The 20,403-nt window shown below is 29.1% G+C and overlaps 2 protein-coding genes across 2 annotated transcripts; both read left to right on the forward strand.

The window, feature by feature from the left end:
• The first annotated feature begins 6,659 nt into the window (after nt 1–6,659).
• On the forward strand, nt 6,660–7,192 carry LOC126674003 (phytosulfokines-like). The gene is made up of 2 exons (XM_050368356.2): nt 6,660–6,830; nt 6,952–7,192. The coding sequence occupies exons 1-2, from the start codon at nt 6,693–6,695 to the stop codon at nt 7,069–7,071; spliced, it is 258 nt and encodes an 85-aa protein (XP_050224313.1). The 5' UTR covers nt 6,660–6,692; the 3' UTR covers nt 7,072–7,192.
• Nucleotides 7,193–15,264: 8,072 nt separating this feature from the next.
• LOC126672847 (uncharacterized) lies at nt 15,265–15,893 on the forward strand. Its single transcript, XM_050366799.1, has 3 exons — nt 15,265–15,309; nt 15,462–15,540; nt 15,592–15,893. The coding sequence occupies exons 1-3, from the start codon at nt 15,265–15,267 to the stop codon at nt 15,891–15,893; spliced, it is 426 nt and encodes a 141-aa protein (XP_050222756.1).
• The last annotated feature ends 4,510 nt before the right edge of the window (nt 15,894–20,403 follow it).

Here is a 20,403-nt window from a genome sequence, read left to right on the forward strand (position 1 = left end):
CTTTTGGCGACATAATTCAGCCATTTAGCGGCGGAAAAATCCGTCGCTAAATGGCTGTTTTTTTAGTAGTGTGAACAAGACTAGATAAAAACTTATAAAAATTTATAAAATAATTTATAAGTTCCGAATAAATATTTTAATGTTAATATTTGCAAAATAATTTTAGAAAGCTATCGTCAAAATTTCATGCAATTTGGACGCAGTTTATTTTATCAAGTAGGAATGATCGAGACCCAATATATCGTTAAAGATTTTTAAAAAATAAAATATAAGTCCTGCACGAATAAAAATTGTATTTTTATTCTTTTATATTTTATTGAATTTTTGCATAAAATTTCGTAAAATTATGAATTCATTTCATAATTAGGTGTGGGCAATAATTAAGAATTTGAGTTAAAGTGCGAGATTGGTCTAGTGACTAAATAGCCACTTAACCAACGACTGAATACATAGTTTGACCCCTGAACTTGTATCCTTTTACCCATCTAACCTCCAAACTTAACGTCTCACCTATCGAACCCCTGAACTTGTTAAATAACCCGATTTGACCCCCGAACTTGATAAATACGTAAACATTTAACCCCTCCGTACACAATTTCTTCTAGAACGTTTCAAGTGACAGGTGGACACGAAGGGTTCAATACTTACATATTTATTAAGTTCAGGGGTTAAATCGGATTATTTAACAACTTCAGAGGTTCGATAGGTGAGACGTTAAATTTAGGGGTTAGATGGGTAAAAGGGTACAAGTTCAGAGGTCAAATTATGTATTAAGCCCTTAACCAACTCTACATATATGATATCCATTTGATACATGAAGCGGTAGCTTCACTCATTTCTTCATTTCTATTGCTCTGTGTATGTGCGAAACATCAAACGAAACTAGGATTTTCGAAATCAATTTCTGGATTCTAATTCATATTTATTCGGTAATCCTCTAATCTACGAGATAATAATCGTTATTTTGGATTTGGTTAAATATATTAAATGGTTTATAATCGAATATATGACGTTAACTGTATCGAATTGATTAAATTCGTATTGATTTAATGTTTAAATTGCGGAATTAGATTAAATTGAGTGTCGTGTTGAGGTTTAGAGTGTTTTAGGACGTACGCGCACGTCAGAAAGGTCGAGGGGGCTGAGCTAGGACTGCACGAACATGCATCGACCTTCTGTGGTTCGCACAACAGGTCGGCCATAAAAAAGTGGGGGCGGTTTAGATTTTTTACCTAAATTGGTTCGATTCGATTAAATTGGTACGGTTTAATCCGGTTTGGTTAAATTGGTTTAGATCGATCCGATTTATTCTAATCGATCCGAAAAGGATTTAAACAAACCATTAAAACGTGAGTTAGGACATTCGAAAAAAATATAACGAATATAAATATAAAGGTATTCAGACTAGGCCAAATGTTGTAAAAAGGTTAAATCTTTCATAAATGTTTCATAAAAGTTCAAATTTTTCAATTTTACCTAATTTATCCTCAAACACAGTATTCGTTTCAATAATTTACAACCCTGAATTGGCAATCAATTTTGCTGATGTGGCGCCTACGTGGTGCTGACAGTGTATGCCACCATACAGATGCCACCATGGTAAGTAATAGGTGAAAAGTGCAAATAAGTTCTTAATTTTTTTACTTTCAATTGCACTCTAATGCATCAAATTGACCTCTTTTCATTTGAAAATAGTTCAAATCAATACTTTATATTTTAACATATATTGACCTAAATAGGGCTTAATATTAAATTTAAAACAAAAATAAAATTATTATTTTCAAAAAATTATAAAACTTAACAATAATTTTTTATTTATATAAATAATATATTTATTTTATAAAAATTGATGTCTGCAACCACGTCACCCCGACTCTATAAGATTAATTGACGATATTCCGATGTTTGAATGATTTTGTCGCCACTATCCTACCCGTTAAAAAAATTTATATTCAATAATTCTTATTTAATTAAATAATTTTTTTAAATATAAAATAATTTTATTTATTTTTAAATTAAAAATTTAAAACTCGTTCGTCTTCCTTGAGACAAACCCGTCGTTTTCGTCAAAAAATTAAATAAATAATTACTTTTTAATTTCAAAAATTTAAAACAATATTTTTTATATATTTTTATATTTTTTTAATCAGATCCGGTGAACAAACCCATCGGAGAACAGACCCACGTCGGTGGGTCTGTTCGGCATGGATCTGTTCTTTGTTGAACAGACCCACACCGGTGGGTCTGTGCCATTTATTTTCTTTGATTTTTCCATATCAATCAGACATATTCGATCCTCCGCTAGTTGTCCTCCAAGTTTAAAAGGAGACCAAATTCCTCCACATTTTTCTCAAATTCAATCAAATGGCGGACAACAACCACCTCTTGTCGCTTCTCCTTCACCGTCCACCGTCCGATCAACCTCACCTAGTAATCTCTGTTCGCAACAATCATACCAATACCTCCAATCACACTTCAAATCCAAATCGCAATCTCCAAAATCCGTTCGAGTTTCTCAGCTCCGACAGCTTATCAGTTCCGCCTCCGTCGATGGTCGATCCATTTAAAAACAACACAGCTAAAATCGACAACATGTACGAGATTTTAAAAACCATGATTTGTTTACCAATTTCTTTTGTCAGATTAGTGTTGTTTGGGGCTAGTTTAGTCATTGATAAAGAGATGAATGTTTACCGATTGCTTTTGCCAGATTTGTTTATCATCTATGTCTCGTCGGTGGGTCTGTTATCTGGTGGTCTGTTTCTTGATACTATTTTAAAAAAAGTTAAAAAAATTATTTTACATTTAAATAAATTATTTAAATTATTTATTTATTAATATATTTAATTAATTTATATTTAAAAAAAATTAGTAATTTTTGAAAATATAAAGAAGATGGGTTTTTCATTTTATAAATATGAGGATCATTTAGTGTATTTATTAAAATGTGAAATATTGAAAAAAGGTCAATTTGATGCTTAAGGGTGTAATTGAAATCAAAAGGTGTGGATTTTAATATTTGAGGGTGCAATTGAAATGTCGTAATTTGGCATATTTGGTGGTTTTGCAACGTGAAGGTGTGATAGAATTGTGGCTAAAAGGTGGAGATTTTTTTTAAAAGGGTTAGCCTTTTTTTATATGTAAAAATTATTTTTTTGTTTATTATAGACAAGTTTTATCAATAATTTAAAATAGGTTTCTTTTGAGGCTCAAAATCAAATTAAAAATCGAACACCGTACCAAACCAATAAAAATATCAGTAATAAAATATTTTGGTTAATAGTCATAAAACTATGGTTTGATTTTAATTTTTTATAACCGTAAACCATCGGGAAATGAGAAAGGGAGAAAGAACGCCCAAGAAGAGCAAAAAAGAAGGACTAACTTCGTTTCCTTTTTACGGTTATTCTGATGACAATTTTTTTTTCTTGAACAACCACCATGGCATTTGCTCTCTTTTTTTCACGAGTTATTTCTATTACTGGAGAGGACTTTCGCCAATTGTCTTACAAGACACCCTATTTTTCTTGACTTTATTCAGGAATAGAATAAGTGACGACTCTATTTCGTATGAAGCCTTTTCCCCTTCTTGATCACTGCTGCGATCGAAGGTTTCGGAAATAAAAAGATACTAACACTATATCAACCCCCTAATATAGATAAATAATAATCAAAAACAAAATTTGTTATCGTCGAAGTGAACAACTAGTTATCAAAGAATCGGTTTTGTTTTGCCAACTACCGAACCGCATCGAAATACTAAATGCACAATCATTCTAATGGGTTAGCTCAAGATGATAAATATAAAGTCTTTACAAGATAATAAATATGGATCAATTTGAGAGCAATGTAAGATTAACTAAAAACATTTTTAGCAAGTATTAAAATTTAGTAGATTAAAAATAATTTAGTTTGAAAAATCCTTCATAAAACAATTTTACCATAGGCTAATTAAACATAAATAAACGCATAAATCAGAACATCCAATTTTATAGTGGTTCGACAACTCAGTATACATCCACTACATAAGGATCCACATCTTTAAGTATTCCACTCTTCAATCTCTATTATAAGATAGAGAAAAAGGCTTAATAAGACAAATCCAGTTCTATCAGGAAGCTAGTGTATAACTTGCAAGCTAATTTGTTGGCTTCAACAAACTATTTCTCTTAGATAATATAAATCTAGTTCTACTTGAAAACTAGTCTGTAACTCACAAACAGATTACAAAAAGTGATGATAAGTACCCATTCAAAAATAATCCTAGTTCTTTTAAGAGAGATTGACCAAGTTTGAAGCACAAAGTTGGTGGTTGATTCTCTCACTTGATGTTCCACACCCTTGCAAATGGAAAAATTATATAAACTGCAAGAATCCTCTATAGAGTAAGGTTGAGTCACATCTTCAATATCTCTTCTATTATTCTCCTTAATGCAAGGTGTACAATCTGACAAAAGGAGGGGCCTATTCGAGACTGAACTGGCTAATCAGGTTGAGCTTATTCTGTTAAATAGTGACAAAGTATGTACACTGCCAATTTAATTGTCTGATACAAGATACACTATAAAGCTGATTGTGTCTGCTGAGCTGGAATTTTCCAAGCTATACCCTCCTTTCATATTGCTTGTGTTTTAAGAAAGAATAATCAAGAGTCTTTTAAATCATGCGCCTTACAACACTTAAACAAAACACACTGGTGGGTTTATGTAATCATCAAAACTAGAGACTAGGATAAATATTTTTAGCCAATGCGAATAAATTTAAATTTATTTTGTTTTATACATTTAATTAATCAAATAAAATTATTAAAAACCGAACACTAATTTTGATTATAAAAATAAAATAAAATAAAATAATTATTTATCCATAATTATAATCTATTTTAGTAATATATTTAAACTAATGGTGCATGAGCTCATAGTGAGTGGGATTATCGAGCTAGTTTTGGTCACTTTAACATGGATGAGAATTGATTTTCCGTCCTTAAGTGAACATGGCTTGTCATGATCATGAAAATTATTAAAAACCGAACACTTAGATATAACTTATTTTTACAACCCCGCACTTCACTGAAGGCTTGGCCTAATAGCCCCAAGTGCACGAGGTCGGGGTTCGAACCCCGACTCTAACCGGGCCGTTGATTGTCTATTTAAATAATTTCTGCTAGTCTCCATTAACATTTGATGTAATTAGATTTTACTATCATTTAAAAAAGGCCTAATTACTTAAAAACCATCCACCTTATAACTTTTTTTTATTTATATCATGACTTAGGAAAGTTTTCAATTGTACCCTATTTTCGATTTTTATGTTTAATTTGTACCCTAAAATTAAAATTTTTGATAATTTAATTAATTTAAGAATAAAAATATTTAAAACAAGATACATAAATGATTAACATTAACGTTTTATCAGAATATAGATTAAAAATGAAGGACTAATATAAACTTTTTTTCAAAAAAAAATAGGTCAATTCAACTCATTAGGTAGAGATGAAACATAAAAATCGAAAATAGGGTACAATTGAAAATTTTCCTAGGTCATACTATAAATGAAAAAGAGTTATAAGGTGGGTGATTTTTAAGTAATTAGGCCTTTAAAAAATATATAAAGATAGATTTTTAATTTTATTTTAATCAGGTATTTTTATAACAAAAACATGGTGACGCAAAACTATTAACCTAACCAATGAAACTACATGTTTTCGCCCAGCCGGTTAAATTAATAATATACTTTTACTTTTAATATTATTTGTACTTTTATTTTATTTTATGATATATTTGAATCAAAATATAAAAATAAGTTAAGGATCCAACCTCTATAAATTAAAGTACAAGGATTCAATATAAAAAATAAAAAAAAAATAATGTTAGGACCTGAAAATGGATTGTTCTTCTAATAATTAATTATTGAGGCATTTTTAAAAGACATCATCACTCAAAAGCCTTCCCCTTTAATTTATTTTTTTCAATTGCACTCTGATATTGAAAAACTCTCTCAAAACCCTTCCACTTTTAAATTTCATTACAATTGCACCCTGACGTAGGAAAATTCTCTCAAAATCCCCCCATGTTTAGATTTTTTTTCAATTGTATTCTAAATTGAAATTTTTTATAGTTTTGATTTTAAAAAGTTATTAGATATAATTTTAGGAAGAATGATTATTAATAATATTAGTGTTTAATTAGAATATAGATCAAAAATAAAAAATTATTTTAAAATTTTTTCAAGTAAAAAGATGTCAATTTAATACTTTGAGGTACAATTAAAAAGGAATCTAAAGCTGGAGGGGGTTTTGAGAAAATTTTCCAACGTCAGTGCAATTGAAAAAAAAATAGAGAGCTTTTGAATGATTAAACCTTTTTAAAAAAATAAATTTGATAAGCCTTTTAAGCCGTCTTCTAATGAATACATGTGAAATTACGAAGCACCATTAACCTACAACTAACCCCATATCATCACTACTTGCATCGTCAAAAATGAATGACTGTAAATAGTGATGTTTCCTAGGATATTAATTTGGGCATTGATTCCCCAAATTTGACTTTTGGGTTATTAATTTCATGCATTCACCTCACCCCGAATCCAAAGTCTCACTTCTCAATGCCTTACATTTATAACCATTAAAAATTTCACTTGTCTACATTTGCCTATATATTTGTTCTTTTCTTTACATACAAGTCCTCAAAAAAATGGCAAAAAAACTGAGTTTTCTCACACTGGTAATATTGTTGGTGCTCTCAAGTGGAGAATCCAGGATATTATTATCTACCACCACCACCATAGCCAAGCAACAAATACCATTTTCTTTCTCTTCATCTTCATCTACTGTAAGTTATTTTTTTATTAGTTTAAAACTAAAATTATCAATGATATTATGGTTTACTATATGCATAATACTATAGGTATTTGATTACTGATTATTTTATTTTTTATTTTTGTGTGTTTAAGGATGGATTAAGCACCAATAAGGATGATGGATGTGCAGGTTTAGGAAGTGAAGAGTGTGTGATTAGGAGGTTCTTGGATGTACATACAGACTACATCTACACTCAAGACATAACACCATGATTTTGTTTCTTCATTTGTTTTTTTTTTTGACCAATTTCTTATAGTTATGAACTATATATCCTTTTGATGGAACAAACATTTTAATTTGTTGTGATTTGAGAAATAGTGTGAGTTTATTGTTACTTTGTTTAGATGAATTTTGCTAAATTTTATATCTATGGATTTATAAATTTAAGCGTTTAATTAAACATAACATTCATAATAAAAGGTTTTGTAATTTAATTTGCGAAACTAAATGACTCCATGAATCAAAATATTAATTAACTAATAATTTATTTAATAGGATTATTTGTTTTTTATATTTATAATAATTTTGCGTTGAATAGTTTGAATTCATTGATTATATAAATCCATAAATTCTCTTCATCTAAAACTTATCAATTGTAACGCTGTCTTTTATTGATATGTCATGTGCTTTTAATTTATAATATGTTTAAACATAATTAAATAAATAATAAAGTTATAAAATAGTCATAGATTTAATAATCTAAAAATTAAAATTAATTGCAAACACCGGAAAATACCGAATATGCAGAGGAGGACTCTAAAGGTGGTGGAGGGAAGCATGAGCCGGAGATGTCACGGAAATGCCATAGATGTTGCGGATACCTAATAGACGCCGGATTTGGTGAAGCCGGAAACGCCGGAAAATTTGCAAAATTCACCACTTGAAGAAAATAAATCCATATAGGGCAAATAAAACCCCTTAAAAGGGTAGATGAACAAAGAAAAAAAAAGAAAAAAAATAACAATATAGTATAAAAATTTATTTATTTAGTGTAAAAAGGGAAGATTAGAAGAAATTTGAAATTAAAGAGATGATTTTGGCCAAGGAAGACCCTTCCCTAAATAAGATACGGCGCTAGAAGTGGCAGAAGGTAAACTTAGTGAGATCACTCTCCTGTTTTAACAATGGATTTATTTTTCAAGGTGATTTTTAATGGTAAAAAATTCAAAATTTTTGTTTAACATTTTAAATTAATATTTAATAATTAAAAAAATATTTAGTCCTTTTAATTTCAAAATTTTATATATCAAGTTAATTCCATATTTTATATTTTTAATAAAAAAATTTAAAAACTTTCCGTTCTCAGGCGAGGAGAAGCTCTTCCTCGCCTGAGAAACGCATATTGGCTCGCCTCATGCACACGGGTTCGCCTGAGGCGAATTCATGATGCGTCTGCATCTGGTTCTTCCCAAGAGGCGTCTGCATCTGGTTCGCCCCATGATGCGTCTGCATCTGGTTCGCCTGAGGCGAACCCAACCTAGATGCGTCTGTATCTGTCACGATCCAATTTCATGAATCGTGACCGGCGCTAGGGTATGGGTATAAGTCGTATCAAAATCCGTAGCAAGTCTTGCGGAAAACAATCAAACATATAAACCTGCAGAACACTGCTCGGGGGCAACCGAAACTCCAACCTAAATCTAGCAATTTATATCACAGTTCTAATATAAATAATTTAATATCTGAAATGCTCAACCGCATGCCTTAAATATAATAATAAAATAATTCAGAGTAAACATGCCAATAATAAACAATCAAACAAACCGACAATCTCAATGTGCAATAACCAAAGTACTATATAAACTAGTTCTACTGCGGTTTACGAGTTCGAAAACAGTAACTAGTTTAAATAACATAAAAAAACTTTTGACGAATCTAAAAAATCGGAGTGGACCAGCTTTCAAATCATAAATCTGAAAAATTTGGGAAAACAATGGGGTCAGATATACTGAGATGAGTTCGCAATACTATTTACATTTATTAAGTTTAAAACCCTTAAATCAAAACATTTTATACTAATATAATATGATTATGGAAAGCAGTATTGAAATGATCCCAGCGTAAGTATGACATAGCATACTGATAAACCCAGAGTGGACGGGAACATATCCTCGTCATATACCAGCGTAAACAAGACATTTGTCTGCCGATCCCAGAGTACTTACCGGTACGCACAGTCTCGATACAAGCCTATCGAGTGACTCTTTTCAATCCAGATTCATAATCGCTTAAAACAGTTTAAAAGCATTTATAATACTAAAATAAATTGCGGTACTTAATAAGGCGGCAAATAGCACTACAAACTCACTGCTTGCTATCCACATGAATCTTGGCAAACAGCTAACCCTGCGTAGACTCCGAAGCACGAGCAGTCGACGGGTCTAAAACAATATATAAGTTAAAATCCGAACAACCCCTAACTCTAAGATCACTAGACACCATATAGGACTAGTATCTTAACACAACTAAAGAATAACATTCAAAACACAGTAAGCCCAAAGCCAAAATACATTATATATCCAACCAATACAATAACTAGTTAAGTTTAGGTGAGTTCTCGTTTTAAAAACAATCCAGAGTAATATAATTCAAACAACACCTTTCGATATCCAAGAAATCCCAGAGTAACGTGTTAGCCATATATAAACTATATGCTTAACACAACATGTCTGGCAACACAAGTCTAACCCGACCCAATCAGAATAAAATCCAAAATTAAATCCTTTAAAACCAAACCAATGTATTTGAAAACAAATAACTCACTATAAGTTTAACCCAACACAAGTCAAAACCATAACAACAAAATACAACAATATTGCCAACACTTGGCCACTTTCACCCGAAGTTCATACATCTCAAATAAAACACCTTAAGTGTAACTAAACATGATTTCAATCATTTTAAATTAACTAAACTCATATCTGAAGTATATACTTAAAATTGCCTTAAAATTCTATAAGAATATCCACAACTCAAATGCCAAGACAATCATCGATTATCAAGACAATCTAAGGTAAACTAACATCTTTTATAAGTTAAAATCATTTCCAAAACATATTTTCCAGCCTTTAATAAGTTAATTTAAATCAAAATTAGGTCAAAGCACTCAAATAATCAAGTATGACAATTTTACCGAAAATTGCCTAAACTAGCCAAATGATTCAAAACCAACAATCGATGAAACAAAGTATGTTACTACTGATTTAAAACCTTTAAAACATCAATTAGAATATATTATATCAGTAGGTATAGAATTTGAAAACCATATTGAATTCGTAACATTCAATTTCCTTAAAATCGCCATTTTCGCAAATCGTAGAATTTTTACAAATCAAACCAATTTCGATTCTCATTTACAAATAAAAACTTTTTATATCAGTAGCTATTTATATAAGAACACCTAATAATCAATCAATTTGGATTCAACCATTTAAATAATTCATTAAACGAATCCAATTCGCACAAGTCTAGAAATCGCCTAATCATTGTTTAATTACACCAATTCGTTATTGAATCATGCCAAACTCTTTCCAAAACTTATAACATCAGATTATATATGTATAACCCATCATTTAATCAAATGAGATCAGTAGCTCAAATATAGCATATCAATAACAACAATTCAATCCATCAAAATCCTATATTATGCATTTCTAGGCAAAATCACACAACAACGAATCCATAAATCAATTAGGAGTAAAAACATTATCTAAGAATGATGAACAAGATTATAATTGATTTATTAACCCAAGGTTCAAAGGGATGGACCAAAAACAATTGGATCTACAAGCCACCAACGAAGAACATAACGTAGAAATCGCGTAGATCTTGCGAGTATGATGAAAAATCAAGTTCTTAGCGTAATGAATCGCATCCGGACTTGTTAGAACAAAAGAAATGTCTATTGTTTATGAAGATATTCGCTTTAGGGTTTGTGGAAAAGAAAAGGGGGCTGCTCACATGAAAATAAGGGTCTATTAATAGACTTATGCAGGTTTTACATGGGCTTTGATAAAAGCCACGGTTCAATTATCATTTTCAGAGTTATAAGAATCCAAACAACGTGAAAATTTTACTCATGCTAGAAAATACTCTTATGAACAACATATCAAAAAATGGGCCTGATCCGACATTTCAATTGCGAGATATCAACGTTTTACTAAAACAGTGCAGTTCTGGAAAACATGCGAATGCTGTTTTGATATATACCCGAAAATAAATCGAATCAACATCAAATACATACGAGATCATGTGATACATACTTATAAGACACTCAAAAAGACACAACCAAGGTATCACAAGTGTTACTTCTAACATATAATCATTCAGAATCATCTTCGAAACATAACAAGAAAAATTTTGAAATGCAAAATAACAACGAATGCAAGAAAACAACCAATTTGTAACGGATAACCAAACTGACAAATCAAGTTTCAAAACACGGGGTATTACAGTATCTCATCTCTTGAACCTCATTATTTCAGATACAAAAAATAAAATGACCCCTCCCCCGAAATCTTTCGGGTTGCAAAACACTTGAGGTGAACCCAGAGGCAACGCGATCCCAGACACAAACGGGTTTGTCTCAGGAGAACCCATATGGCTCTAGGTTCGCCTGAGACGAACCCAGATCCGGCGAGGAGGAGCTTCCTTGCCGGAAATCAAAAAACAATTTTTTTAAAAAAGTTCAAAAAGGCTCTTGAATTAATTAGAGTTTAATTATGGTTAATTAGAGTTTAATTATAATTAATTAGAATAAATTATGATATTTATAAATTTCACTCTCCATTTAAAGTGCCACATCAGCATAGGATATTTTTTGAGCCGGTTTTGACAAGTTTGGGGTAGAAAGAATCCAGTTTTGCTAATTTGGAAATTTTGATACTTTGTGCCAAATTTAGAAGGTAAAGCGATCCTTTATTCTATATATTACATTGAGTACTTAATTTCATACCTATATATGACCACTTAACTCTATGCTATCATATACCACATAAAAAGTAGAAAAATATGATTCTGTGTATTATTAATAAATAATAATGAAACAGAGCTGTAATTTTGAGGCTGTAAATTTGTATAATATACGCATTGCTTCTAGTCCAAGATAAGCATATGCCAAAGCAAATTAATAGATAAACTGTAAATTGTCTTCTTTTTTTAATTAATTTTTCGATTCCATAGAGATAGGATACGGAGCAATTGGCATTGTCTGCTACATAAATATGTTAAGTATATAATATTGATTCAGATCGAAACAAAATCGAACAGAATAATTCTTTTCTTGTCAAAAATGACGCTGAATTTCTTATTGCACATTAGGCTTAGAACAAAAATGATTGAGACTAACAAGTCAACTTTATAATGATTATTTATAAATAAAAAAACCATTATATCCACACAATTACAATGTAACCGAAAAATAAATCTTAGATTAAAAATTTTGCAAAAATAAAATAAAATAACATAATTTAATCTAATTAATAAAAATAAAATTGTATTAGTTTTTCTCTAATAACGGACCAATCGATTACCAATACTAAGTTAAGAGATTAAAACATATTTTATTTTATGACTTAGACACTTTATTATTTTTATTTACTGATTATATTTAATGTTCATAAATTATATAACATTAATAAACTAAACTATCAATTATTTATGAGGAATAGACATATATGTTAATATCTGTTTTATTTTAAAAAATAATTATTAATTAAAAAATATTTAAAATAATTATTAGAGTTAGAGTACTAAGTAAAATAAATATTTTAAATACTATTTTAAAATAAAATTGTCTAGCTATAATACTTACAAAAATAGCTATTTTAAATATTTAATAATTGTCATTTTAATTGTTATTTAATCATGTAAAATTCTAATTAATATAAACTATTTCTAATGAAATACTATTATAATTATTATTTAATTTTTAATATATATTTTCTATAAACTATTCTTAATTAACTATCATTTTAATTACTATTTGATACTTTACACTTAAATACAATTTATAGATATTAAAACTATTATTAACTAAATATAAATACAATTATCCTAATCCATAATAAATATAATTATCATTATTTGAGAAATCATATTACGGATCATGTGTGAAAACGTAAACCGACACTAATATTTAAAATTGCAACGTTATTTTGGATATATAAACCCATTTTTTTATAAATAATAATATGAAAATGTCTCATGCCTTTCCAAGGTCAAATATTTTATGGTCACCTAACTTTCAAACTATTCAGAAAATATATTAAATATTAAATTTTTTAAGATCGTTAAGTTTTAAATTATATTTTATAAAATATTCCTGACTTACCTTTGATTATGTAGCCATATAAAGTAGGTCAAAGGACCAAAAAAGCCCAAATTTTTGAAAAACAATTTTCACAAAAATCAAAAACTTTTTTATTTTATCCAATTTGTCTTAAAATACATAATTTCGTTTCAATAATGTCCAATTACGTGATTTTGTTCATGTGGCGCCTACATGGCACTGATGTGGTATTGCCACACATCAGCGCCACATAAGAAATTATTTAATTGGACATTATTGAAACGAAATCATGTGTTTCAGGATAAATTGGAGGCTTAATCACCAAAAAATGGCAAACCTATACGTCTTTTGTCAATTATAGCCAAACCTTTAAAAATCACCAGATTTAGTCAAACCTTATATGTTTTGTTTCTTTTTTAGCCATTTTTGAATCGAACCGGTTTTTCTGACACCGTGTCGTCCACGCCACCGCCAACTAAGCAATTGGTTGGCATGACAGTTGAAATTTTTAAATAAATTTTGGCTATAACTGACACAAAATGATAGATTTGGTATTTTTTGATGAATAAAACTAATTTTAAAATTAGATAATTAAATGATTAATTATATTATAATAAAATTCATATATATAAAATATAATATTTTTATTTAACGTTAATTAAAATTAATTTATTTTTTTACTAAATTTAAATAATTGTAATAATTGTTTTTACATATTTGATGGATATATAATTAATTTAAATTCTATAAAAAACAAAAAATGTCATATTCATCTTAAAATTTATTTTTTTAAATTCCAGTGGTCGGTTCTTTGACACCGCCACCGTTTGAGACCCAATTGTTCGTCTTCCGACGAACAATCTGAGAGTAATATATACAACAAACATACGATACTGTTCTAATTCAACTATACACACATAAACATAAAAATAATCACTGAATAGACTGCTTATTTAAAGGACGAGTGTAATTATTTTCTCATTTTTTTTCTTTAAAAAGTGACTCATTGTGGTGTAATCAATATATATCATGATGTTTATAAGCATAAACGCATATGTCATTTTACTCGGTATAACCAAAAACTTATCTTAATTTACACATAACTATTTTATTTAGAGAAAATCACAAAATTGCCACAATAATGACTCACTATTTCACAAATTACCACCCAACTTATCTATTTTACATTCCTACAAAAAAACATAAAAACTTTACACCACCACCATCCCTATTATATGAAGACACGTGTAATAGAGAGATTATTATTATTAGGGAGAATCAACCACGGGATATGCGCTGAAATTAAACAAACATAGGATTTTTTTCCTTTTCAAAAGATATCGAATCAAATCTTCAACTATCGTCTTCTTCCTCAAAAATAGCATCATGTTCTTCCTTAATATTGTATCATCATTCAACATATTGTATCTCAATATTGTATCATCGTGGACTCTATTCCAGTGATGATACAATACAAAGGCAAATGGGTAAAAGCAGTTCAATATACAGATTTTGAAGTTATTGGTGTCTTGATTTCTCACAACTCTACATATTTGGATCTTCTACACATAATAGCACAAGAAATACAGATAAATTTGAAAAAACAGAATATTGAGGTAAAATATCAAGTAAAGATTCAATATCCACCACTTAAAATCAGTGATGATTCAAACTTCAGATTTTACTTAAAAATCAAGAAAAAGGAAATCGATTTCACTGTGTATCCTCTCTACATAGTAGTTATCAGTGATACTAACCAGATACAAACAATTCTTCCAGATGCATCATCAAGTGTTTCAACAGCTATTTTACAATCAAAGATAGATCAAGATACCGTATCGATACATGATTGATACATGTCTGATACATTCGTCGAAATAGGTCAGCATACAAAACTTCTTGCAATTGATACAATAGACTGTAACAATGATCAAAATCAAGAATCAGTATCAGATCCACTGTAAGATATAGATCTGACAGTTGCACAACCTTTCAAAGATAAAGCAACTCTTCAAGCATGCTTACGACTTCATGCAATTAATAATCACTACCAGCAAAAGACAGTTAAATCATGTCAAAAGAACATTTTTATAAAATGTATCGATGATACATGTAAATGGTATCTGAAAGCGTCAATTACATTAATTCACTGAAACTACAGGTATGCAAATCTCATATTGTAAAGTACAAACACTATTTTATGTTGTATGTATATTTTATATATCTGACTTGCTGTGAACTTCATAAATTTGTCTCTTCTATGTATCAAATATGTATATAAACGGTATCTTGATATTGTTTTTATTATACTAGGTGAAACCATCTTCAGATGATATCATAACAGTTCTCGAGAATGGTAAAAAATACACAGTCAATATGGTCAAGAGAACATGTACATGAAAAAAGTTTGATATCGATGAAATTCCTTGTAAACATGACGTAGCATTTCTAGCCGACAAGAAGATTGAACCTTATGCGTACTGTTCAAGATACTATACAAATGCAGCTATGTTAGCGACATATTCTGAAACCGTATATCCATTGGAGAAGGAAGAAGAATGGATTATTCCAGAACATATCAAGAACATGATTGTCTTACCACCCCAACATAGAACAAGAACTGGAAGGCCTAAAAAGAGTAGGTACACGTCAAAGTGGGAAAATCCGAAAAAAGGGAAATGTGGAAAATGCGGACAAGCTGGACATAATAGGAAAACATGCCGAAACATGCCTAAAGCTACCTAGATTATCATTTCTTTCAGTATTTTTTATTCTATTATAAATTTCCAAGTATTATATACAATTCTAATACATTAAAGATTGTTGTATGTCAATTTCTAATTGCATAGAACATACATATCTGATATGATATTAATTGCAGATACATATTTTATACAAGTCTGACACATAAATGATACACAAGTATTACATTCAGTATCACAAGAACATTTATATATGCATAGCTGGTAACATGTTAAGTTTAGATATATTTATTATATATGTAAGATACATACATTATACAACATAATAACTTTCAATATCAGAATAACATACATTATACATACATTACACAACATAATAAATTACAGCCAATTTAACCGCGTCTTCATCCAACTTGAAAACCTTGTTCAAAAATATGACACCCAATCCATCTCGAGTAACTTCACTATTTGGGAAATAGGTATCAATCAACCGATTCTGTAATGGAGCAAAAGAAACAGGATTGAAATCACCAACACAGTTCAACCCCGTAATCACAGCAAATTCCTCAATACTAAAATGCAGTTTATGCCCATAAACTTTAAACCACAATTCCCTATTATTTGGATGCTTCACTTCTCGCATCAACAAAGAATGTAGAAGCTGAGGCTGATTACACAACGGCGACAAGTCTAAAAAATGACCAAGAAATGTCTTTTTGAAAAGTTCCAGCTGAGTATCAGACATAGTTTTCTTGATGTCCTCAATATATTTAAAATTTAATGGCATAGTCACTCTACAAGTTTACCGATCTTCCACATCTAACAAGTAGTCCCAGTTCTAGAAATATACACAAATGATACACAAAAATGCAATTAGTAAATAAATATGATAAATCTAAAATACAATATTTGTATACAAAATAACTTTACAGTAAAAAAACATATAAAATACATATATAATATTTAAAAAAATACAGATCTTAGAACCTACAAATGTAAACTTAAAATGAAAACAACTGTAAGATACATATAATATACATAAATGATACATGTATGAAAAAAGCTTATTTCATAAACTAATTTTAAAACAGAACATGACCTAACATATCAAAAATGTAAACTTAAAATGAAAACAACTGTAAGATACATATAATATACATAAATGATACATGTATGAAAAAAGCTTATTTAATAAACTAATTTAAAACAAAACATGACCTAACATATCAAAATACATCTGTTATACATGAAAAATACACATATAAAAAAAATACCTGAACCAAACGAGTTGGTTCTTCAATATGCAAGGATTTCTCAACTTTCTTAGGATCAAGTACAGCATCAAAAGCCAAACGCCTTCTTTTCAAACCAGTGTCATCCACCTTCTTGCTCTTTGCTTTAACATTCTCAGAGGCAGAAGCAACAACACTTCCTTCAACATCTTTTTGCGCTTTTTTTACTAATTTCCGCTTCATTTTGACAGGAGCAACAGAATCAATTTTTTCTTTTGTAGGAGTTGATCTTGTAGACATAACCATGATGATATTTATAGAGGTAATACAGTTAATAGCAAATGTGGAGCCCTAAAAATTAAATTCACGTAGACACTACACTGATAATGGCTAAAAAGTAGGAAGGAATAAGAAAAGTGTAAATGGAGAAGCAGAAACGATTGAAATTAGAGAGATCGTGTGAGAGAGGGAAGAAGAAATGAGAGAAATCGGGGAAAATTTGAAAAAACGGTAAAAAAATCAATAAAGAAGGAAAGAACATGAAAATCAGAAGGGCGACACATGTGAGAATTGTATACACGTGTTGGCTAGGGAAGAATGCGGTGTTGGTTGAAAACTAAGAATGGGAGCTGGTATTTGATGAAAGAATAATTGCAAGGAAGTAAACAAACGAATTGAAATGGTAATTTGTGAAAAAGTGGGTGATTATTCTGGCTTTTCTGTTATTTTCTCTTTTATTTATTACCTAAACCCAGTTATAAAAAGATCTCAACAACATTAAAAATAATAAATCAAATTCAAAATCATCATGAACATTAAACCCTTTCACCAAATTTAATTCAACATTAATTTCTAAGTAATACATTAATTCATTATTTTAATTACATATTCATTAAAATATATTATAGTATAAATTTATTTGATTTAATCAGGTTCAATAAAAAAATTAAAATTAATTTTAATTAGTATTAAATAGAAAATATTAATTATTTTTAAATATATATAAATTTCATAAATGATATAATTAATTTACTAATTATTAAATTTAAAAATTGGCTTGAATTTAAAATTAGGTTTATTCACCCAAAAAATACCAAACCCATTTTTTTTTGTCAGTTATAGCCAAACTTTATTTAAATATTCCAGCTGTCATTCAAGCCAATTGCTTAGTTGGCGGTGACGTGGACGACACGGTGTCAGAAAAACCAGTTCGCTTCAAAAATGGCTAAAAAGAAACAAAACATATAAGGTTTGGCAAAATCTGGTGATTTTTAAAGATTTGGCTATAATTGACACAAAACGTATAGGTTTGGCATTTTTTGGTGATTAAGCCTAAATTGGATAAAATTCTAAAAATTTGAATTTTTGTGTAACTTTCATGAAAAATTTAACTTTTTTAGTTATTTGGCTTATAAAATAAGTACAATTATCACCTCAATAAAGACTATTGAATTATATATTTTATTTAAAATGGATATTAATTACATGACATGTAACTGAATTATTAACGTAATAAACATTTTAATTTAGATAGCTATATTTGTAAAATTAGATCGAAAATAATTTTCACAAACAAAAATTAAAATTTGATAACCTACATAAAAATATGCATAGAATTTTTTTTGTGACGAGTACTCACTCTATAATAGCTAACAATCCAACCTCAACCACTCCGTATTAAGAAAGGGCGTAGCCGGAGTTCGAACCGTGATCTTTAGCGCCCAGATGGCTGAGACTTAGACTACTAGATCAAACCCGTGCGGGCTGCATAGATTTAATCATAACCTAGCAACTACTATTAGTTGTTGAATCCTCAACATCATAATTTTTCTATATGTGTAGTTTAATAGCAAATGTGGGATTCTCTTAACAACTCATCTGCCATTTTCATCTTCTAAAAAAAAAACAGAACACATTTCACATAAACTGCCATTGTCGAAAAGAAAGCATAATCTGCAGAAGGTTGTGATGTCGATGATAAAAAAAATGGTGAAACAAAGGAACAAGTGAAGTTAGGCAGGATGTGCTAATTAGTGGATAGCCTTTTCAAATATATTTTGGACCTATTAATATATTTATACTACAAATTAATCATTTAAATTTGTGTGGTGATGATGATGATGAGCCACTATGAGCAGAATCTCCACCATAATTTGTCTTCTTGCTCCCCAATCTCTATTAGCTATTGTATGCAACACTTGCTCAGACAAGCTCCACCATTGCCAATACATTTTTAGTTTGTTTCTTCAAAATCATCATCTTTTAGCACACCTGAGGAAAAGTCCTTGTTTCCCTCTTATAATTAGTATGTTCCATGAAAATAGAAACTCTCACAAAAGCAGCGGATTTTTTTTTTTTTTTTAAAAAAATCAGTCTTGAACATAATTCATTAATAAAAGTTATTTCTAAATTAAAAAAAATTCATAACAAGTTCATATCTCTAAATTCATACAAACCTACCTCTATATTTTAAGAAAAAAAGTTATTTCTATATTAAAAAAATTCATTAATAAAAGAATATGAAGAATGAAAGAAAATTGTGATCATGCACATTTATCCATAACAAGTTCTACTTTTGAAATTAGACGGAAGAAATATATATTATAAACACAAAAAAAAAATTACTCTGAAATCTCTATATATGTCATCGTTTATATAAATAATAGGGTTCATTTTATAGAAAATCACAACCTTTACATAAAAATTTATTTTAATCACGATTTTTAAAAGTTAGCATTTAAAGACACAATTTTTCATTTTATTTCAAATTTATCACCCAAGTAAAATTCTGTGTATTCTTTCTGACTAAATATTACTAATCCTACATACTCTAACTGAAAGACAATAATATTTGGTGCGATTTACAATTTGAATCTTTAATTAATGGTTTAATGAAGAACTTAATAAAAAAAATACACTAAAATAAAAGATATGAAAAATAAATGAAAAGTCGTGGTTTTATATGCAAACTTCGTAATTATAATGAAATTTCGTGTAAAGGTCGTGAGTTTTTATAGAATTGACTCTAAATAATATGGTCCTTTATTTTTGGTTCCGTTAACATTTTAGTCTATATTAATTTTTGGTGTTAGTTAATTGAATAACTAAAAAAAAATTAAAATTTCAATTAAGATCTTACTTTCTTTGACATAAATATAAATAAAAATAATATTTTAATGAGATACAGTGACTTAATAAAATTAATTTAATTTATTTTACCTTTTTTTTTACAATTAGACCTTTTTAAATTTTTTTAATTTATTTACTTTTTAAAATTAAAAAATTTAAAACTATTCTTCAAAAAAGTTTAAAATTAAATTG

This window comes from Mercurialis annua, linkage group LG3 (assembly GCF_937616625.2).
Source record: "Mercurialis annua linkage group LG3, ddMerAnnu1.2, whole genome shotgun sequence".
Taxonomy (NCBI): domain Eukaryota; kingdom Viridiplantae; phylum Streptophyta; class Magnoliopsida; order Malpighiales; family Euphorbiaceae; genus Mercurialis; species Mercurialis annua.